This window comes from Myotis brandtii, unplaced genomic scaffold, assembly GCF_000412655.1.
Source record: "Myotis brandtii unplaced genomic scaffold, ASM41265v1 scaffold292, whole genome shotgun sequence".
In the NCBI taxonomy this organism is placed as follows: domain Eukaryota; kingdom Metazoa; phylum Chordata; class Mammalia; order Chiroptera; family Vespertilionidae; genus Myotis; species Myotis brandtii.
Window position 1 is genome coordinate 647,015 of NW_005361156.1, and position 19,946 is coordinate 666,960.

The 19,946-nt window shown below is 52.4% G+C and overlaps 1 protein-coding gene across 1 annotated transcript in view; it reads left to right on the plus strand.

Annotated features, from left to right (window-relative positions):
* Positions 1-19,920, plus strand: part of KCTD5 (potassium channel tetramerization domain containing 5) — a 34,119-nt gene extending 14,199 nt beyond the window's left edge. The window contains exons 4-9 of the mRNA XM_014542184.1: positions 4,483-4,591; positions 6,711-6,802; positions 8,039-8,134; positions 11,276-11,401; positions 14,389-14,447; positions 18,180-19,920. Of these exons, the coding sequence (XP_014397670.1) occupies positions 4,483-4,591; positions 6,711-6,802; positions 8,039-8,134; positions 11,276-11,401; positions 14,389-14,433 (468 nt within the window). The 3' untranslated portion in view covers positions 14,434-14,447; positions 18,180-19,920. The remainder of the gene's footprint in view (positions 1-4,482; positions 4,592-6,710; positions 6,803-8,038; positions 8,135-11,275; positions 11,402-14,388; positions 14,448-18,179) is intronic.
* Positions 19,921-19,946: the final 26 nt, after the last annotated feature.

Genomic DNA, 19,946 nt, shown 5'->3' on the forward strand with positions numbered 1-19,946 from the left:
GCAAGATGAATTTGGGAAATCTGTGTGGTTGGGGACAGGAAGTCCATGGGGGCGGCGGGGAGCAAGTGGTGGCTGGAGACTGGTCTGAGTGCCAGGCCTACGGGAGAAAAAGGCACAGAGGTGCTCTGGGCCGAGTGGGAAGTGCCTCCATGGCTGGAACCTTAATTGATCTGATCTAAATAGCAACTTTATGAAGGTGGACTTTGGGAAGAAACCCTGGAAACTATGAAGGTTTACTACATAAATTCCAGAATTTATAATGTTCATAAATGAAAAATAGGGTCCTAACATGGGGTCTTGCTTCGTGGTCCAGACACTGCCTGCCTCCTTGTGTCTCTGGCTGTGGGGCCTGGGGGTATGTCACATCTAAGAGGTTTAGGAGTTTCCACTGCTCCACCTCCCGGCAGAGATGCCTGCTGCTGTTCTGGTGCTGCGGCCAGCCAGCTGCTCTTGTTCGTCGTGGCCCTCACCTGCTAAGGACCTCTTGTGAGCCACGAGATCCACTTTGGACAGGGAGGCCACATTGACTCTCAGACTGGTTTACAGAGTCACAGTCTCAGGGTGGAGACCTCGGCACCTTCTGCCCTCTTTGGGGCCTCTGGCCCAGGTCCAGGCTCTGCCTGGGTAGGGCAGGCTGGCTTGCAGGGGGGAGCAGGATTCTCAATAGGCTGAATACACTGGTGTAGGGTCAGAAGCTGTTTGGTCCCTCATCCATCAGTAGCCCCACTGGAAGGCTGCCTGGGTGGGGTCATACTCATCAACCCAAATCAGATATGCAGCCAACACGTCTTCGGTGTCCTGGCAGCATTGGATCCATTGCCTTGATGGATCCCAGTCCCTATCACATCCCCCTATACCTGTTACTCTGCAGCCTCTACAGGGTGCACTCTAGTGGTGTCATTGTATGGGGACTGCCCCCACCCTAGTATCTACCTCCCCTGGCTATGGTTGCAACAGCCAGAGAGGCTGTGGTTGGAACTGACTCTGAAGACTCCAGTGAGCAGCAAGGGGTCCCTGACCCTCAGAAAGGTTCCCACTCCTGGGGGTGAAACAGGGCTGGCCAAGGGGTAGGAGCAACCTCTCTGATGGTCTGTTTTTTGTTTTGTTTTAATATTTATTGTTGAGATTATTACAGAAGTCCCTCTATTTTCCCCCCATTGCCTTTCTTCACCTGGTTCCCACCTGCCCCAGGCCTTCACCACCCTATTGTCTGTGTCCATAGGTAATGCATCTATGCATCTAAGATCTTTGTTTAATCTCTTCCTGTGCCCCCGTCCCCCTCCCCTCTGAGAATTGTCAGTCTGTTCCATTTCCATACCTCTGATTCTATTTTATTCACCAGTTTATTCTGTTCATTAGATTTCTTATTTATTTTGATTTTTAGATTCAATTGTTGATAGGTATGTTTTTGTTGCCATTTTGTTGTTCATATTTTGATCTTTTTATTTTTCTTCTTCCTCTTCTTAAAGAATACCCTTCAACACTTCATGTAATACTGGTTTGGTGGTGATGAACTCCTTTAGCTTCTTCTTGTCTGTGAAGCTCTTTATCTGACCTTCAATTCTAAATGATAGCTTTGCTGGGAAGAGTAATCTTGGTTGTAGGTCCTTGCTGTTCATCACTTTGAATATTTCTTGCCGCTCCCTTCTGGCCTGCATAGTTTCTGTTGAGAAATCAACTGACAGTCATATGGGCATTCCCTTGTAGGTAACTATCTGCTTTTCTCTTGCTGCTTTTAAGATTCTCTCTTTGTCTTTAGCCCTTGGCATTTTAATGATGATGTGTCTTGGTGTGGTCCTCTTTGGATTCCTCTTGTTTGGGACTCTGTGCTTCCTGGACTTACAAGTCTATTTCTTTCACCAGGTAGGGGAAGTTTTCTGTCATTATTTCTTTAAATAGGTTTTCAATATCTTGCGCTCTCTCTCTCTCCTTCTGGCACCCCCATAATGTGAATGTTGGTACACTTGAAGTTGTCCCAGAGGCTCCTTACACTATCTTCATATTTTTGGATTCTTTTTTTCTTTTTGCTCTTCTGGTTGGGTGTTTTTTGCTTCCTCATATTTCAAATTGTTGATTTCATTCTCAGAATCCTCTACTCTACTGTTGAATTCTTGTATATTATTCTTTATTTCAGTCAGTGTATGCTTAATTTCTGACTGGTCCTTTTCCATTTTTTTGGAAGTTTCTAGAAGATTCTTGAGTAACCTTATAACTGTGGTTTTGAACTCTGTATTTAATAGTTTGCTTTCTTTCATTCGTGACATGTTTCTTTGTCTCTGCATTTTGGCTGCTTCCCTGTGTTTGTTTCTATGTATTGGGTAGAGCTGCCATGTCTCCTTGAGTTGGTAGAGTGGCCTTGTGTAGTAGATGTTTTATGGGGCCCAGTGTCTCAGCCTCCCCAGTCACCTGAGCTGGGAGCTCTAGGTGCACCCCTTTGTGGGCTGTGAGCACAGTCTTGTTGTAGTTGAGACTTGATTGCTGTTGGTGTCACTGGGAGGAATTGAGCTGCGACTACAGTGGGAGAGCTGCTTTGCAAGAGGCCCCCCTGTGGAGCAGGACTTGCTTCAGTGGGGCCTTGGTGTTCACTGAGACTACCCCTTGAGTGCGTCGCTTATGGATGTGTAGAGTTGTAATGTAGTGTGGTCTGACACTGACCACTGGGTGCACTGGCTCCAGGGAGGTGCAAAGTCAGCCACTGCCTGGGGCCACCCAGCAGGAGCTACAGAGAGATCTGCAGATTCCTCCTCTTTGTATTGGGTTTGGAAGTGCCCAGACGAGGCCCAGCTATGAAGCAAGGAAGACTGGTGCTGGTGCTGGGTCTTAGGCCTTATTAATTTATTTTGGGGCTCCCTGACTCAGCTGCAGCTTGTTTTGAGAGATTTTAGCCTGAGCAAGGACAGGCCATTCATATGCAAAAGCCGCTGCACACAACTTGAGTGGGGTTGTAAATTGGATGAGGCGGGGTCTTAGGGAATCACCAGGGCAGAGCAAACAGAAATGGCTGCCAGTCAGCCCTGCAAACGGGCAGGTCCCAGCATAGGAACAAGATCCCTGCGAGCACCTCCATCTGGGAGGAAGCCGCCCCCTGAGTTCCTGCCCCAATGCCAGACATTCTAGTTCCTCCTCGTATGTGTCTGTGTTCCCCAGAGCCTTGCCCTGGTGCTGGAGCTCAGAGGAAGCAGGACCTTGTAAGTTCAGTTCATGGTGCCAGCTTTTTAAGAGGAACAGCTGGGTCTGCAGCAGCCTCTGTGTCACTGAGCCCTAATCCGCACTGGTTTTTACAGCCCGGAGTTCTTCTTTTCCCAGCTATGGGACTCTGGGCTGGGGGTCTGGTGTGGGGCTGGGACCCCTTGCTCTTCGTAGAGACGATCTCCTTCCCTGATTAAAAAAGCGGCACACGTGGGTGCCGGACCAACCCGTTCTGCACCTCCTACCAGTCTCAGTGTGCTTTCTTTACTTCTCTAGTTGTAGGACTTCCATTCAGCCAGCTTTCCTGCGGTTCTGGATGATGGTTGTTCTGTATGTTAGTTGTAATTTTGATGTGGTTGTGGGAGGTGGCGAGTGCAGGCATTTACCTACGCCGACATCTTCTGTCCTCCTGATGGTCTGTTGTTAGACAGCTTGGACTCTGGGACCGCTACCCAATGGGTGGAGCTTCCTTGGTGATCAGCAGTCACTGTGAAGCTCTGGGAAAATGAGGTTCTGTTCCATGTGCCTTTGACCCAGGCCATTGCCCTGACACTCAGTCCTGCACACTCGCCCAAGGAGTAACCCCAAAATGAGAAGGGCAAGCACTGGCCGCAGAGGCCCATGTCTTGGTGTCCTTCAGAAGTGGACCCACCAGTGTCAGCCCTGCCTTTAAGAGCTTTCCACTAAGGAGAGTCTGTTAGTCACTCTCGTGGGACGGTTTCTAAAATGAAAAAGGATCAGCTTTTCTTTTTCTTTCTTTGTTAATCCTCATGTCCGAAGATATTTTTCCATTGATTTTTAGGGAGAGTGAAAGAGAGAGAGAAAGACAGAGAGAAACATTGATGTGAGAGAAACACATCGATTGGTTGCCTCCTGGAGGAGCCCCATCCAGGGCCCGGGCCAGGGAGGAGCCTGCAACCAAGGTACATGCCTTTGATCAGAATTGAATCCAGGACCCTTTGGTCCGCAGGCCGCCGCTCTATCCATTGATCCAAACCGTCTAGGGCGATCAACTTTTCTTTAGAAATCTTTTGTCCTGTGAGGAAAGAGGCTCAATACATAATTGCCTTGCCTCACAGTAGCTAAAGGAAGGTTACCTAGTTGCAAAACAATTTCAACTTGGCTTAGACTTGAAATGGTGACAGATAGGAGTTGGAGGCTGCAGACGGCAGGAGGCATACAACACTACTTGGGGTTTCACTGAAGTGCCATGGACGTTGATCTGGTTGTGGGTAGGCTGTGGGGCCACTGCTTTCTTGTCCAGGATTCACGTTGGTGCTTTCTTCTTTGTAGGATGAAACAGGTGCCTATTTAATCGACAGAGATCCCACCTATTTTGGGCCCGTGCTGAATTACCTGAGACATGGAAAGCTGGTCATTAACAAAGACCTTGCAGAGGAAGGTGAGTTGAGAGTGGGATCTGGTGAAGATGACAACTGGACCCTCTGGGCCTGAACAGGCTCTGTGCCCCGGGGGCCAGGCTGGCGTCTTGAGTGCCCTTGCCCCCTGCAGAAGTCCTAGGTGCCCAAGTCTCCTCACTTGCCCCCCTGCTTTCTCACAAATGTGTCCCATGAGGCAGCAGATGCTGGTCTCAGAGAGGTGAGAGGGCTGTTTAGCATGGCCTCTTCCCCTTTTCTCCTCCAAGAAGTGAAGGCTCATTAGAGCCAGGCTGGCCTGTCAGGACCTTTGTAGCAGAAGGGCCTGGGGACTGTGGTTCAGGCCCCTGCAACCCCACTCCCTGGCTGCTGGGTCCCCCTGACTGTGGGTAAAACTATGGGCTCCCTCCTCCAAGTGTCTAGTTAGTGATGCATGAGGGTGGGGACTCCTCCCTTGGGAGACCACCCATTCTCAGAGATGCTTTGGCTTAACAGTCTGAGGGTGGTGTGTTAGGAATGTGCCCACCATGCGAGTCTCCCAGGTGTCCCTCTGTCTCAGTCACCCCGGGTCTGCTCTCCTTCCAGGGCACCACTGTATTATCACCTTTGAGTTCTGTCTGCATGTCCAAATGCCATACTACATTCCGACACAGGTCACAAGGAGCAGGGATGCCAGGCGCAACCTTGTGGGCACTGGGTCTAAGGCTGGTGTATGCATGCTCTGTGTGTGCTTGGCTCCACGCACCAGGGAGGTCTGGAGGGGTTCAGGGCACTATGACTCACAGTGGGCTCTGGCTTCTCTGCTCTGCTTGTGTCCTGGATTGACTGTCAGTACTGAACTTTGTCCTCCCTCAGCTCTCATCACATCTTACTCCATGTCTTCTCTGGAGCGCTTTTTTCTTGCTCACACACTTGTGTGGTTTGGGATACCCTTCCTTTGTGTTGTGTGGGCAGCTGTACAATTTGAAGCTAAACTTCACCTCCTCTTCTCAATGCAATTTGCTTAGAAAGGGGTATTTGATGTGACCAAGCCCTGCCAGTTGGCCTCGCTCACCTGCTTTCCTACTGGACTGACACAGTGTTTTCAGGAGCAACACCCATGTGCACACCATTTCCTGGTGTTGCCCTTCCGAGTATAGTGCATGGAGTGTCCAGGTGGAAGAAAGATGTGCCCTTTAGGCCCAAGCACTTGTCCTAAAGCTTCCGGTGCTCATTTGTAATGCCCTTCGGTCCCCACCCATGGATCTGAAGAGAGGAGTTGACAGTTGCCTTAAGTCATCCTGAGAAGAAACAAACTAGATTTTGCCTCTCTTTGGGTGGCTACTGCCTGCCCCAACCTTCACCCTCTGTCGTCTCACCTGGGGACCTTGTTAGGAGGCAGCCTGAGTGGGTCCGGCAGCTGGAGTCCACGGCTCTGAGCTCCTGATGTTGCCAGTGGGAACTGTACCGTGAAGAGTGAGGTCTAGCCAGATGACCAGGCTCACCCTGAACCTTCTGGAATACCCATGAGGAATCCCTGCAGCAGAGCCTCTCTAATTTGTTTTTTAGAATTCTTAGAGATTTCAAGTCCCTAAATAAGGTACATTACAAATGGCCATCTTTGGGGGAAAAGGAGTTCCTAAATTGGAAAAAGAGTCCTAGAGTGAGGAGCTAGCCCTCAACCAGCCACAGTCTAACACCTGAATAGGGAAACTGATGTGCTGAATGACTCAGAGACCTGCACAAGGCCGCCTGGCCAGGCCTGAGCCTCTCGCGGAGGGGAGGAGAGAGTTGGCCAGCCCAGAGAGACAGATGCAGGCTGTGGAGGGAAAGATGCCTGTGTTCCATCCCCCGTGCCCAGCGTGGAGCTCGCAGTCCACACTCGTGGACCTCTGTGTGAACCAGCTGTATCTGAGTTCTGCACCCAGCAGGTCACGTGGAGGGATTCATGCAGAGTATGTTCAGTAAACACATCATTCTCCATGTGAGCCCTCTGCGCCAAGTCCTGGGGAGCCCTACTGAGAGCCAACAATGTCTGCGTGGTGACTTTTGGGTGTTAGGATGGGGGCTGAGGAGCCTTTAGTGGTCAGGCATAGGCCACAGGCCCATAGTGAAATGTTTCTTTTTTGATTTGGTGAAAATTATAGTTACTTTTCTTTATTCCAGGAGTGTTGGAGGAAGCGGAATTTTACAATATCACCTCACTAATAAAACTTGTAAAGGACAAAATTAGAGAACGAGACAGCAAAACATCACAGGTGAGACCAGTGACGAATGTGCTGGAAGCTTCCGAGGCCTGGTGCAAATGTGGAGCTCCCTCCCCTCCCTCCTCCTCATGAGGCCTTGAGATCTGGCTGTCTTATCTTGATGACCGTCTTCCTCTGTAATTGTTCTAGTGCCTAATGGCACCATGGCAGGCATGAAGGGTAAACTCATCTAGCCCCGTCCAGCCTCTCCTCAGGACGCCCACCCCAGTGTCTCTGCTCACTCCTCCTCAGGCTTCCCTGTTCCTCGCCACCTCCTCCCCCTCCCTGGACTTTCCTCCCCCATCCAGCAGCCCCACTTAATGAGCTGTGTGACCTGGACCAGTACAAACTGTATGCCTCAGTCTTCCCTTGCAGAGTGGCATAGTGGAGGCCGAGGAGCCCCTTGTCACAGGGCCGATGTGCGGATTAGAGGGCTCAGGTGAGGTAGTACTCCAGTGTCACTCGCTGTTTCACAAATTAAAGCAGTGTACTTTAGGCTGTGACCCTGTCACTTGAGTGTCACTAGTGTGAGTCACTGGTTTAACATCACAGAACAGCTTAGCCCTCTACGGCCCCTTCCCCTTGGCTACACACGTGTTGTGTGTGGTGGCCGCCTCCTCCTGCTAGAGTAGCAGCTCCATGAGAGCAGACCCCCTCAGGGGCTCCCAGCACCAGAAATGCCTGGAACAGAGCTCAGAGAAGGTTGGATGGTGGCCTACTCAAAAGATATGTCCATGTTTTGGAAGCCAGTTCAGTCCAAGCCAGTTCATGTCTGAGCTGCTGTGCATGAATGAAAGCTTTGCTAGGAGCAGGGGCCGGGCTGGTCCCGCATTGCTTTCGGGCCTTCCCATCAATCCCTCCCCAGCTGGTGGGCTCAGGGACTTGGTGTGGTTCCCTGTAGAACAAAGATGGACATCCTCGTGCATTCACATCTAGACACAGGTGCTCTTGGCATTTTAGGAACGTGACTCATTTTACTTTGGAATGTCGCAATTGAAATATATTTGGAGGCAGACAAGGAAGAAGGAAATGGCAGCTGTTCCAGCCTGTTTGTCTTGTTTCGGTGTATGTGTTTGGGGCCACTTCAAGGCATCATGACCTGAGCCTGAGAGGTGGAAAGAAATGTCAGCCTCACCGGGTCTCCTGTTGGGCTGTCTCCAGAATCAGCAACCGGGCAAGATTGCTGGGCTGGGGCAGGAGCAGCAGGGCATGTGGAGCCTGTCTCACCTGTGGCCCTTGTTCTTGCAGGTGCCAGTGAAGCATGTTTACCGTGTACTTCAGTGTCAGGAGGAGGAGCTCACGCAGATGGTGTCCACCATGTCCGATGGCTGGAAGTTTGAACAGGTGAAGGGCACATGCATACCCCCTCCCCCCCACCTGGATTGATGTCAGCCTGTTAATTACAGTGACCCCACCTGGGTCCTCAGGGTTGTTGGCCCCAGGGACCGTAAACAATGAGGCATTGGGCACCTGTGATTCCTGGAAATGTGGTTTACTGGCCCCTCTCGAAAACAGCCTGTGCCTCTGCCCCACCCCCTCATTCATTCTGCAGTTATTCTTGCTCTAGATCATTTTTTTGGGAGGACTGTTCTCTGAGCTTCTGTCTTGTGTCTAATGTGTGTGTGGTTGACATTCTGGCCACATCCTGGCCTGGCCCAACCTCCCTGTCCCACCTCATGTCCACCAGGCCCCTCCTGTGCTGGCTGAGCAGATGGTGCCTCAGGCTCCTTTGTGCTGGAGGTGGCACCGATGGCCTTCCTGGTGGGACTGCTTTTCAAACCCTCCAGCCCCTTTCCTGCCATTGATTGGAAAGATGCTGAGGATGCTGGCCTGGCTGTGCCCCTCCACTTTCCTCAACTCTGCTCTTGCCACAGGCTGGGACTGATGTGCTGAATGCTGGGTCCTCTCTCCTGCTCTCTGTCCCTCCCTGCACCTCTGTATGCTGCTCTCGTCCCATGCAGCTGCACTCAGGACCTGTGGCCTCAGAACCCACCAAGGGTGTTCTCTGAGTGGCCAGCACCTTTCCTATCAGCTCAGTGTTGCTATTCCACTTTTTTAGGCAGAGGCTCTGAGGTTTGGGCTTGTGACCCTGTTTGACCCCCAGCCCAGGGTACTGGTTGTGACCCTGTGACCCTAGCCCTACGTAGTGACTGCCCTGATCACGAGGCCCCCTCTGGCTTCTTGGATTTTTCTCTGTTGATAGCTGCCATCTGGGGCAAGTGCTCTGCAGAGAGAGTGTGAGAAATTACATGGTCACCCCAGCATCCCTCCTAATTAAGTCGACCCCTTTTCTTTGGGTCTTTTGAAATAATGGATTGCATTGTAAGTGCTCGGAATCCCCTTAAGACATCACTAAAGATAAGTGCAACCAGCATTTGTGCCCCTCCCTACACCCTGGGACCAGCTACCAGGGCTGCTCTGTGTGTCCCTGCTCTGATGGTTTTGCAGCTTGTCCTGCCCTGCCCTTGCCCTGGGGAATCCAGGCAGGGTCCTGTGGTCTGCATGTGTTTCTTATGCTCTGGACTCACTCAGGAGTCTCCCACTGCCCCTCCTGTTGCCTCTTGGCGTGCTGCCTGGACAAGGGCTGTGGAGGTGGGAGCTGTAATCATCAGTTCAGGATCTGTGAACTGGGTCACCCTCAAGGAGAGCTAAGTCCTCTGTGATTCCTGCTGGAGGGAGAGTGCACCTCCGGCCTTTTGCATGGACATCTTCCTCCCCATGATCAGCTTAGGGACTTTGTCCTTAGCTCCTCTGAGTGGATCCTAAATCCATTGAAAAGAGCAGGGCCGTCTCTTTTCATCAAGTCTTAATTCCCTTTGCCTAGTTTGTTCCTTGAGGACATTGTTCATGCCAGTAAAAGCCCAGAACCAGAGTCATGTTTATTTAATGAGAGACGCTCTACTCTCAGAAGCAGGAGCTGGACCTGCTGCAGGGGACGTGGGGCGGATCACCTAGTGGTCAGTAACGAGGCCAAAACAAGGTTCTGAGTGAGGTTTGGAAGAGGCTTGCATGCTTCGTGGAAACATGGCCTCCAGGCAGACCCGGTTATAGGGGACTGCACACCACTGCCCATTCTGCATCCAGGGCCAGGCACCACTGTGGTCCAAAGGTGGCAGGGCCCATCTCCTGAGGGGCGATTGTGAACCTGGAACAGACTTCTAGAAACACAGGGAGAGTGTGTCCTCCCTTTTCCATGGGCCTCCTGTGCTTTCCCCTCCTCTGGTCACACTGGCCTTACCTCTCTGAACGTCCCTCACTTGCACCCACCACTCCCATCTCATCCTTCCCACATCCTTGCACTCAGAGCTGCCTCACATCTCTGGCCTCTCCTATGTGTACAGATTCATACGTCGGGAGGCCAGAGATTGAGGGGCCTTCCAGGTGTTTGTTAGCTCTATAATTATGCGATTGATGGTCTTATTACAATTGTAGTGGTTTTCCTTTGGTTAATTTTACATTTAAAAGCACAGAAGCCCTTGGTAGCCCTGGGGTAGGCTGGAGCAGGCAGGTTGGCCCTTGGCCCCTGTATGGCGGTGGTAGTGACCTGGAAGCCCACGAAGATGTGGACTCACACAGAGTGAGACTGAGACATGCAAAGCCACAGCTTCCTAGCATCATCTTTGAGATTCAGGCAGCTCTATCCTCTGCGGCCCTCCTCTGCCAGCCTTTCCTCCTGCCACCAGAGTATAAGCCTTCTCGGTTAATAGCCCCTGGGGAGGAAGGTTCCATCCTGGCTTCTCCTGGGAAGGCCCAGTGACCACTCGAGAACAAGCAGACTGGGAGCTTGTCCTCGTGTGCATGTGTTTGTTCTCACATATGTGCTTTGGGCCTGTGTTAAGGGAGCATCTGGTGTGCTAAATGCCCCAATTCTACTGCCTGCTCCAAGAGGACCATCTCTGAACATGACACCCCCATCTTGCAATCCTTCACACTGTGCTCCCCTCTCCCTGGGGTCAGGCAGCATCTCCTGTGGGCCCAGAAACCCTGAAATTGTTGTGTTTTAAAAAATATATATTTTTATTGATTTCAGAGAGGAAGGAAGAGGGAGAGAGAGATAGAAACATCAATGATGAGAGAAAATCATGGATTGGCTGCCTCCTGCAAGTCCCCCACTGGGCATGTGCCCTTGACCGGAATCGAACCTGGGACCCTTCAGTCCTCAGGCCGATGCTGTATCCACTGAGCCAAACCGGCTAGGCCCTGAAATTGTTGACCATCCTGCAGAGAAGGCCTGTCCTGCATGAGGGTTACGCGTATGGTGGATATGGGCATGTATGTGCCCAAATATGGATGTGTCAGGACTTCATTTTTCATAATCTCATTAAAAATCTCTTGGCTGAAACCTGTCCCGTAATCTGCCCTAGTGTTGACTATCTTTGCCACGGGTTTTCACACGTTGGTGCTTCCTTCCTGGTGGGTGGGCTGGTCTTGAGCCTGACACGAATGTGGCTCTGCCCACATCACACCTGTCTTCTCTCCTCGCAGCTGGTCAGCATTGGCTCCTCCTACAACTATGGGAGTGAAGACCAGGCCGAGTTCCTCTGTGTGGTCTCCAAGGAGCTGCACAACTCCCCGTACGGCACTACCAGTGAGCCCAGCGAGAAAGCCAAGGTGAGTAATGGTGGGCCAGCAGGCAGGCAGCAGCCCTGGGTACTCTGGCCTCCTGCCAGTGGAGGGGGCTTGTGTGGGCAGAAGGCACCCTTTGTAGGGTTGGTTTTCCCTTCAAGCTTTATAGTTCCTTGCTGTTCTCATTGCACTCCCTGCGATGCAGGCTTCCTGGCACTCACTCACCTGGGCTGCTTGTTCATTATCCTGTAATTCTCGCATGAGTGTCATAGGCAGAGTCCCGTAATGGAGGACGTATACGCCGCAGGATGTGGTGGATCAAGAGGTCTTTGGACACAGGCTTCCCCACAGGGTGAGCCCCTGTGGCTTTCACAACCCACACTCTCCGCCGACTCCCCTTCTCACAGGCAGAGTTGCTCCTGGAAGTGTGTGGCTGTGCTTTTAAGTGATGCCACCATTTGTGGGCTGTTTTCCTGGAGATTTGGGACCAGGAGGCTTCCGGGTGGGGCCCGAGTGGCACCTGCCCTGGCCACATCCATCCTGAATTGGGAGTTGAGTTTGGTTTGTAAAAGAAGTGGATCCTGCAGGTTCTGTTATTTTAGAGCCCATGGAGCATTGTCTCGGCCTGGCCCTGGCCAGTACCTATATAAACTGGCATCACTCCCTACTGGGTACCGGCTTTTCTGTCTCTTGGGCAGGGCAGTGCAGCCAGGGCCAAAGTAGAACTGCCATGTCATTTGCTTTCAAGTTAGCCTTGTGGCAGGGAGCAGCAGCTGGCCTTCCCCAGAGGTGGAAAAACTAGTGGCATCTCCTCTGGGTTTGTTTCTGAGGTCAGGGATTGCAAGACAGATGGAACCTAGCGTTGGTCTGGACTGGCTGTATCTGGCAGGTAGACCTTTGAACCAGGTGGTAGCCAGACAGTCCTGCAGCCAACCTTGGGAGGAGAGGTAGGGAAGGGGATGGCGGGGGGGAGAGGGGGCGTCTAAGCAGCCTTAGCAGAGCCCAGGAGGTGGGGGCAGGCTCTGTGGCAGCCCTGGTGAAGGCTCAGGGTGTTGTCTGCCAAAGGGCATTTTGAGTGAGTTTAGGAATAGTCCAGAGCCAGAAGGATTTAAAAAAAAAAGTGTTTTTATTGATTTCAGAGTGGAAGGGGGAAGAGAGAGAGAGAGAGAGAGAGAGAGAGAGAGAGAGAGAAACATCAATGGAGAGAGAGAATCATAAATCGGCTGCTCCCCACTGGGGGATCGAGCCGCAACCCAGGCATGTGCCCTTGACCGGAATCAAACCCAGGATCCTTCAGTCCGCAGGCTGATGCTCTATCCACTGAGCCAAACCGGCCAGGGCTAGAGCCAGAAGGATTTTAACTGATCACATTAACCCGGGGCTTCCAGGGCTTTTTCAGACTGGCTGGCCACCACCTGCTCAGAACCACCCCTGTGAACCTTTTAGGGTTGGTCTTGGAGGTGTGGGCTTGGCAACTAACAGCAGAGTCACTGACTGCTGGCCCTCCACCGGCTCCAGGCAGCATTTTTGCCATAGCAAGATTATCCATGCCAGGGTCCACCGAGTCCTCAAGTCCCCACCCTGCCCTTCTGCAGTGCTTGCGGCTAAGTGTTCAGGTGTGGGCTGTCCTGCTGCTGCTCAGGACAGGACAGCGTGGGGGATGGTGCAGTTTCCCTATACATGTAGGCACGCCAGGGATGGAGGAGTCATGGTGCCAGGTCCTGGGGACGTACCTCCCACAGAATCAGGGGTGGAGGTGAACCCACCTCCCTGCGATCCCCCAGCCTCATGAGAAGGCACATCTCTCTCTGAGCAATTGCAGGACTCATAAGTTGTTTATTTTTAGAAGCTTTTATTTCTGAACTTGACAAGTTTTCATAGCCGAGCTCAGCAGGGCAGCCACCCAACCTCATTTCCTTCAGGTGGTTTTTCAGCTGCAGAAGAATGTGTCTGTGCTATGAGGGAGCTCCTGGCATGACCCCAAATTTGTCATTGAAAACGCGGCCCTATTTCTCTCTCTAAAAATACCTGGCTCTGAAGTGTGGTGGCCACAGTGACTTCTAAATGGGGGCAGTGGCAGGAGTTCCCGAGGATGTGGCGCGCGGTTGGGTCCTCTGGAAAGCCATGGAAAACCATTGGGGCTGGATTGGGGACGGTGCTTTGGGGACACCCACGTGCAGCTGGTTGTAGCAGTGCTGCACGTCCTGAGGGTAGTGAATGTCACTACTGCGGTCTTACCTGTTCACCAAATGAGAGCCTGCAGCTCGTAATAGCCTCCCTTGTCAAGGTGGAAGTGGCTGGAAAGAGCAGGTGGGGATGGGGCATCCCATCAAGGGGAATGGCCCACACAAGAGCTACCAAACCCACCACCAGCTGCAAGTTCAGGGGCTTCCCAACCCACTCTTTGATTCTATGTTTTGCCAGAAGTAGTCACAGAACTCACCGCTGTTATGCTCACGGTGACGATTTATTACAGGAAGTATAGAGGGAAGATTCAGATGTACCAGGATGCTCCCTTAGCCTCTAAGTCCAGAGAGTTTACTGGGCTTGGTCCCGTAGACATGATTGATTGATGATTGATCACCCACATACCTGATTGCAATCTCCAGCCTCCTGGCCGATTGATCCTGCCTCGCATCACATTGTCAGACTGTCCAAGTGTAACCAGGAACCGAGTGCAAAGCCCAGACCTCCGTTAGGGCAAGGTTCAGTTCTTCACTACGAAGGGGGAAGGACTACTCGGGCACTTTGGGAGTGCCAGGGCCCAGGGACGATGGGGCAAGGGAGATGCTTGAGCCCCGTGTTCCTCCATGGTGTGATCTGGTCGTGTACGTTTGGGGCCCAGCCCCCCAAGATGAGGCTTGGTCTGTGGTTTGCTGTACAGAACAATGGAAGTTCCTGGCCCTGAGCATCCATGGTCCCTGAGGACTGAGGACTCTCTGGGCCGGCTTCCCGCTGCTGGCCCCTGCTTTGCCCTGCACTGATGGTGTCCTCTCTTCTTCTCCCTTGCCGCATGCTGTGTGCCGAGCCAGAGTGATGACGAGGAGACGGGTCACGATGGGAATGACTCAGATTAAGTGTAAATGTCCTGGTGAGCTCTGCCGCCCTTGCAATGGACCCCATACCTCAGTTTCCTTGACCCAGCCCCTCCTCTGATGTGTCTGTCTCATGCCTGTAGTTGACAGAGAACTTTCCACACTCGTTGCCAGTTGTGTAGACCTGCAGTAGAGCTGGCCTGCCTGGGAGTGGGCTGTCTGTCCCTGTAGGACGCCTGTCTGGGTGAGACTGAGACCTTCGCTGGGGGGCCTGAGAAGCGTGTCAGGCTTCCTCACCAGGCTGCCAGCCTTCCCACCCTGTTGCTGGGCCATGGGCTCGGGGCCGAGGAGCGGGGCTGTGATGCAGAAGGTGGACTCTGATCCTGAAGCCAAAGTCCGGAGTGCCTCTGCTCCCAGGTGCCTCGGCAAAGGATGCTGGTGGAGAGTGTGTGGGTCCTCTTCTGTGTGCCTCCTTAGGCCCCAGCGGCTCCTCACTGCTTTGCCACCTCCCAGCCTTTCTCATTGCCTGAGATTCATAGGCCCAGCTGGTTCCAGAACCCATCTTCGTTCTCTGTTAGCAGGAACCACCTGGCCTACTCCCTTGTCTTGCACACAGGAAGTCGAAGCCCAGAGAGGGCAGGTTGAAGGTGGGTGAGCCAGGCATCATCCTGGGGTCCCCTTCTCCCACCAGGGACCCCCTTGTAGGCTGAGCCCTGCAGGTTGGGACCCTCAGCCTTTGTCCTGAGAGGAGCTCAGAAAGGCAGGAGGCACTGAGAGGCCAACCCTCTGGCCATGAGAAGTTTAGACTGGGGGCTTTTTTTACACTTTCAGTGGTTGGTGGTTTTTTGTGTTGTTTTTTTTTGTGGGGGGTGATTATATAACTACATAACATCCTCCATTTTGCCCTTTGACACTTAAATCCTAAAATATTTACTTATATGATTATATGACTCTTTAAGAAAATGTTTGCTTAGCAGAGGTCTAGACCCGTGGCCGGCAAACTGCGGCTTGCGAGCCACATGCGACTCTTTGGCCCCTTGAGTGTGGCTCTTCCTAAGCCTTCGGAGTACCCTAATTAAGTTAATAACAATGTACCTACCTATATAGTTTAAGTTTAAAAAATTTGGCTCTCAAAAGAAATTTCAATCGTTGTACTGTTGATATTTGGCTCTGTTGACTAATGAGTTTGCTGACCACTGGTCTAGACCAGCTGCCAGAGCCCAGGACATGCAGCACGAGCTCCATCTATCTTCTCAAACTCTCTAGCAGCCACATTAGGAAGAATGTGAAATTGATGCTAGTGCCCCTTTTTTGTTGGTTTTGTTTTTGTTAATCCTTACCTGGGGATATTTGGATATTTTTCCATTGATTTTTAGAGTGGAAGGGATGGGGAGAGACAGAGAGAGAGAGAGAAATATTGATGTGAGAAAGACACACCCATTGGTTGCCTCCTGCACATGCCCCGACCAGGGCCAGGGATCAAGCCTGCAGCTGAGGTACATGCCCTTGACTGGAATTGAACCTGGGACCCTTCAGTCCATAGGCCAATGTTCTATCTACTGAGTTAAACCGGCTAGGGCTATACTAATACTCTTAATTCAGTGCATGCAAAAAGTATTTTAATTTGAACCTAAAAAATCATTGGGATACTTTATGCTTCCCACTTCAAAGTCTCTGAAATCAGGTGTATAGTGTGCCTTTGTGGCCCTTCTCAGTTTGGGGCCACATCTTAGTTGGCTCAGCAGCATATGGACAGCAGGTCCTAGACTTTGGCCTGATGGTGACCACTGATGGGAACTGTGATAGGAACCTGGCGAGGCTTTAGGGGAGCCTGCATGAGCTTGGAGGAGCTGTACCTACTGGTTAGCTGCCAGGAACTGGCACTGGGCCTACATTGGGGAGGGACAAGGGGACTTCTTTCAGCTCCCCTTCTCAGTTAGTGATTTTGCATCTGCTGGCTGGAGCTGCTGTGGTGGCCCTCATTAAGGTCTGGGCTGTGGGTGTGGGCTGATCACAGAGCAGCCCTGGAGCTGCCCTAGCCTCCGGATCTGCCTAGGCCTGCCTGTGGGGTGCTGCTCGTGGTGCATGGCCTGCCCTGGTCCCTGAGGGGGGTGGCCCAGGTAAGAGCTGTGTCCAGGGCAGACAGGGCTATGACAGTCACAGGTCCTCGGAGGAGGGGTCTTCTGTCCTCGTTAGGAGATAGTTGTTGGGGCTCCTGCTCTGGCAAGGCAGCCCTTCCTGTCTTGTCATGTTGCTCTCAGGTCACGTTCCGGTTATGTGGGCCTCATCATGTGTGTGGGCCTCATTGTTTTCACCACTTAGTCCTGCAAACTCAGTCACTCCCTCTACTCTGCTGGGCTCCCACAAAGTGAGGGCAGCTCTGTACTTCCTGGGGCCCTGCCAGCCCTAGCTTTCCGTGCAAACAGCAAAGATAGAGTCGCAGCCTGGGGCTGTGACTGGCACCTGGGGGCAGGAGGGACTTGCAGGGGCTGATCTGGGCCTTTGCTCCCCCAGCACAGTGGAAGGTATGCCTTGCATGGGCTGTCTGAGCAGCCCCAGAGCTCTCAGACTCAGGGGGCCCAGACCTGTGGACCAGCAGGGGTGGAGGAGTATCGAGACAGCTGGAGCAACTCCCAAGAATTTGTGCCTTTTCTTGAGTCATTCGGATGAGCCTAGATGACTGAGGGACTGTGCCTACTAGGGGCGGTGCCCTGGCTGGTGAGTTGGGGGCCAGCAGGACACTCAGTGTGAGCCTGAGGATTTTGCCTCTTCCCTACAGGGTCTTGCTGGGGGGCAGTGAACCTCACTCTGGCCAGAGCATCCATGTGGGTCTGGGCCTGGCACAAGCAGAACTGGCTCCCTTCTAGGGCATATCCCTGTGTTGTGCCGGGGCCCCAGGGCTCAGAGCACACAGTGTCCTCGAAGCCATATCTCTCAGCTCTGAAATTCAAGTGCAGAATGCCCCTGGGCGGCTCGCTCTTACACTGCTGATGCGATCCTAGGGAGGGTCATCTTACAGCATTGGCCTTGGCTAGGCTGGGCTAGGCTGGGACTTGTGGCCTATCTGTCCTGGTTACCTGATGCTTAGCAGCCATACTGGATGTATGGAAACAACAATATTTGCCAGCCCTGAAGCCCCCACCTAGGGACACAGGGTGGTTCCAGCTCCTCCACCGGTGTGGGGTTCAACTCCATCGGCATTTGCCAGTGCACGGGCGTGTCCCCAGGTGGCTCCAGGCCTTGAGGAACTCCCCAGCCCGATTTGGAAGTGGATGGGATGCACAATTGATCCCAGTGGTGAGGGCAGGGCTGGGTGGGGTGGACGGCTGCTCTGGCCCTGAAATGCCAAGGAAGAGTGGGAGGGAGAGAGGCGACTGTTGGCAGTCCATGGGGCCTGATAAGGAGCTGTCCCCGCTCCAGCCATGCCTGTGTCCCTCAGCCCTCCTGGAGGAAGCCCAGGGAGGCACCTGGTGGAGGCGGGAGCGTGCCTTTCTGATGTCAGGTTGGGATGGAGGGTTGAGAGAGTTGGAGGGGCCAGCCCCTAGTGTAGGCCAGGAGGTACGCAAGCCAGGCCCCTACATCGAGGGTCAGCTGGGCTGAGCACCAGCCTATTCTCAGGCCTTAGCTGTGGTACTGGCTTCCTCAGGCCCCTGAGCCGAGCCTTCTGTAGGCTGATTGGGGTCTGTGGGCTCCACTTCCTGAAGCAGGGCACTTGGTTCCAGGGCTGCATAGTTCCCACCTCCCTGTGCAAAACCCAAGTCCTCATTCTCTGCATTTGGCATTTTCAGATTTTGCAAGAACGAGGTTCAAGGATGTGAGGAGCACAATGTTGACAGCTGATGAAACGTTTTACTTTTCCCAAGATGAAATGAACCGCCATGTCGAGGAAGCTTGGCCGTGAGAAGAAACCTGCTTTTGACAATTTTCTATAGAGATCTGGGTGTGAATCCTTTTTTGCCTCTGAGGTGGGTGGTGAGAGACGTGACCAGCTGTCCAAGGCCGGGCATCCCCTACTAGGAGGAGGTGTGCTGGCCAGGCGGGCGTTGCTATGGGAGCCTTCGCTCGGTTTTTCCAAGTGCCACACAGGCCCGAGGAAGGATGCTCCTGACCCACCCCTTTAATCACCGAAGATCATTTAGAGGACAGCGTTCTTGGTGCTACATAAACAGTCTGTAATGGAGCCTGGGCCTTGCTGGTAGGAAGTGGTCACAGTGCTGTGGCCCCAGGCTCTGGGTGTCCGCTGGTCACCCCACCGCACCAGGCCCTGGTTCTCGGGTCAGAGTCATGCCCAGGTGTGACTGGTTCTCACAGCCTTGGGCAGCTTTTGACAGAGGCGGCCTCTGTATGTTCACTACTTCCTGGACCCCACCCCAAGGCTGGGCCTCCTTCAGAGCCATGTTCCCCTGGCCTGACCTGGCCTGGAACAGTCAAGTCTTCTTCACTTGTATTTTCCAGGCAAGAGACCTTTGCATCTCTTATTTCCAGTGTGGATAGACTTCCCAATGTTTTTACTTTTTAGAAATGCCTAAAAGTGTTGCTGCATTTTGGATTGATCTGTTAAGTCCTTTAAAGGGAGGTAGAGATTTTGTTCCTCCCACCCATGGGCTCTTGGAGGAGCTGGCGCTCGTCAGTGCCTTTGTCTCGCCTGGGATGGAGGTCAGGCGGGAGGCCTGTCCACCTGGCTTCCGGAGCTGAAATTCCGGGTCACGTTGAAAATTGGATGTTTACAGCGCATCACACATATTTCTCTTTCTTGCCGGCTCTTTCATTTTCTTTGTATAACTATGCAGTTCTCTCTGATATTTCTGGGATGTTTGAGACTCCACACATGGGCTCTGCCCACCTTACATGACATTGGAACTACTAGGATTCCTTTAAAACCTGCTGTCCACACGCTTTGAGAACAGACCTTTCTGAGCTGGTCGTGGAAACTGTTAGAGTCTGGGGGACCTGGCTCGGACAAGCAGCTCTCTGCTTCCTGACCTACGGCTTCCCCCGGGAGCTGTGCACACTGACACCGGGGCTGCTGACATGCCGGGCAGAGTCTGGCACGTCTAGTTTCAATGCTTCCGGAGGCATCTCACCTGTGCCCTCTTCTTCTTTGCCAATAAATAACCTGATTAACCAAGTTCTCCAGCACCTAGGACTTACCTACTCCTTTTTGTAAGGTCTGTTGTATGTTGTTAAATGTTTGGCTTCAACCATTTATAGCAACCTTTCTATAGGGCCTATTTAGCCCCTGGTGACCCGTTTTCCTCATGGAGCCTTGGGAGGAGGGCGGCCTTTGTGGGCTTCAGGGTATACCTGTGGGGCACTGCTGGCCGCTTATTGTTGTTTAATTTGTGACCTTGACATTCTAGATAGGCTTTTTTTTTTTTAATTTAAAGATAGTAAGACCTAATTCACTAAAATTTATTCTAAGGGGATATTTATACTTTTATACTTTTTTAGGTATCCGTATTTTATCAGCTGACAGTTTAATGCCTAAGTTTCCCCTGAAAATAGCAAATAAAATTGTGTATTTATGAATGAGCAGAGCAACTGTTAATATCTTA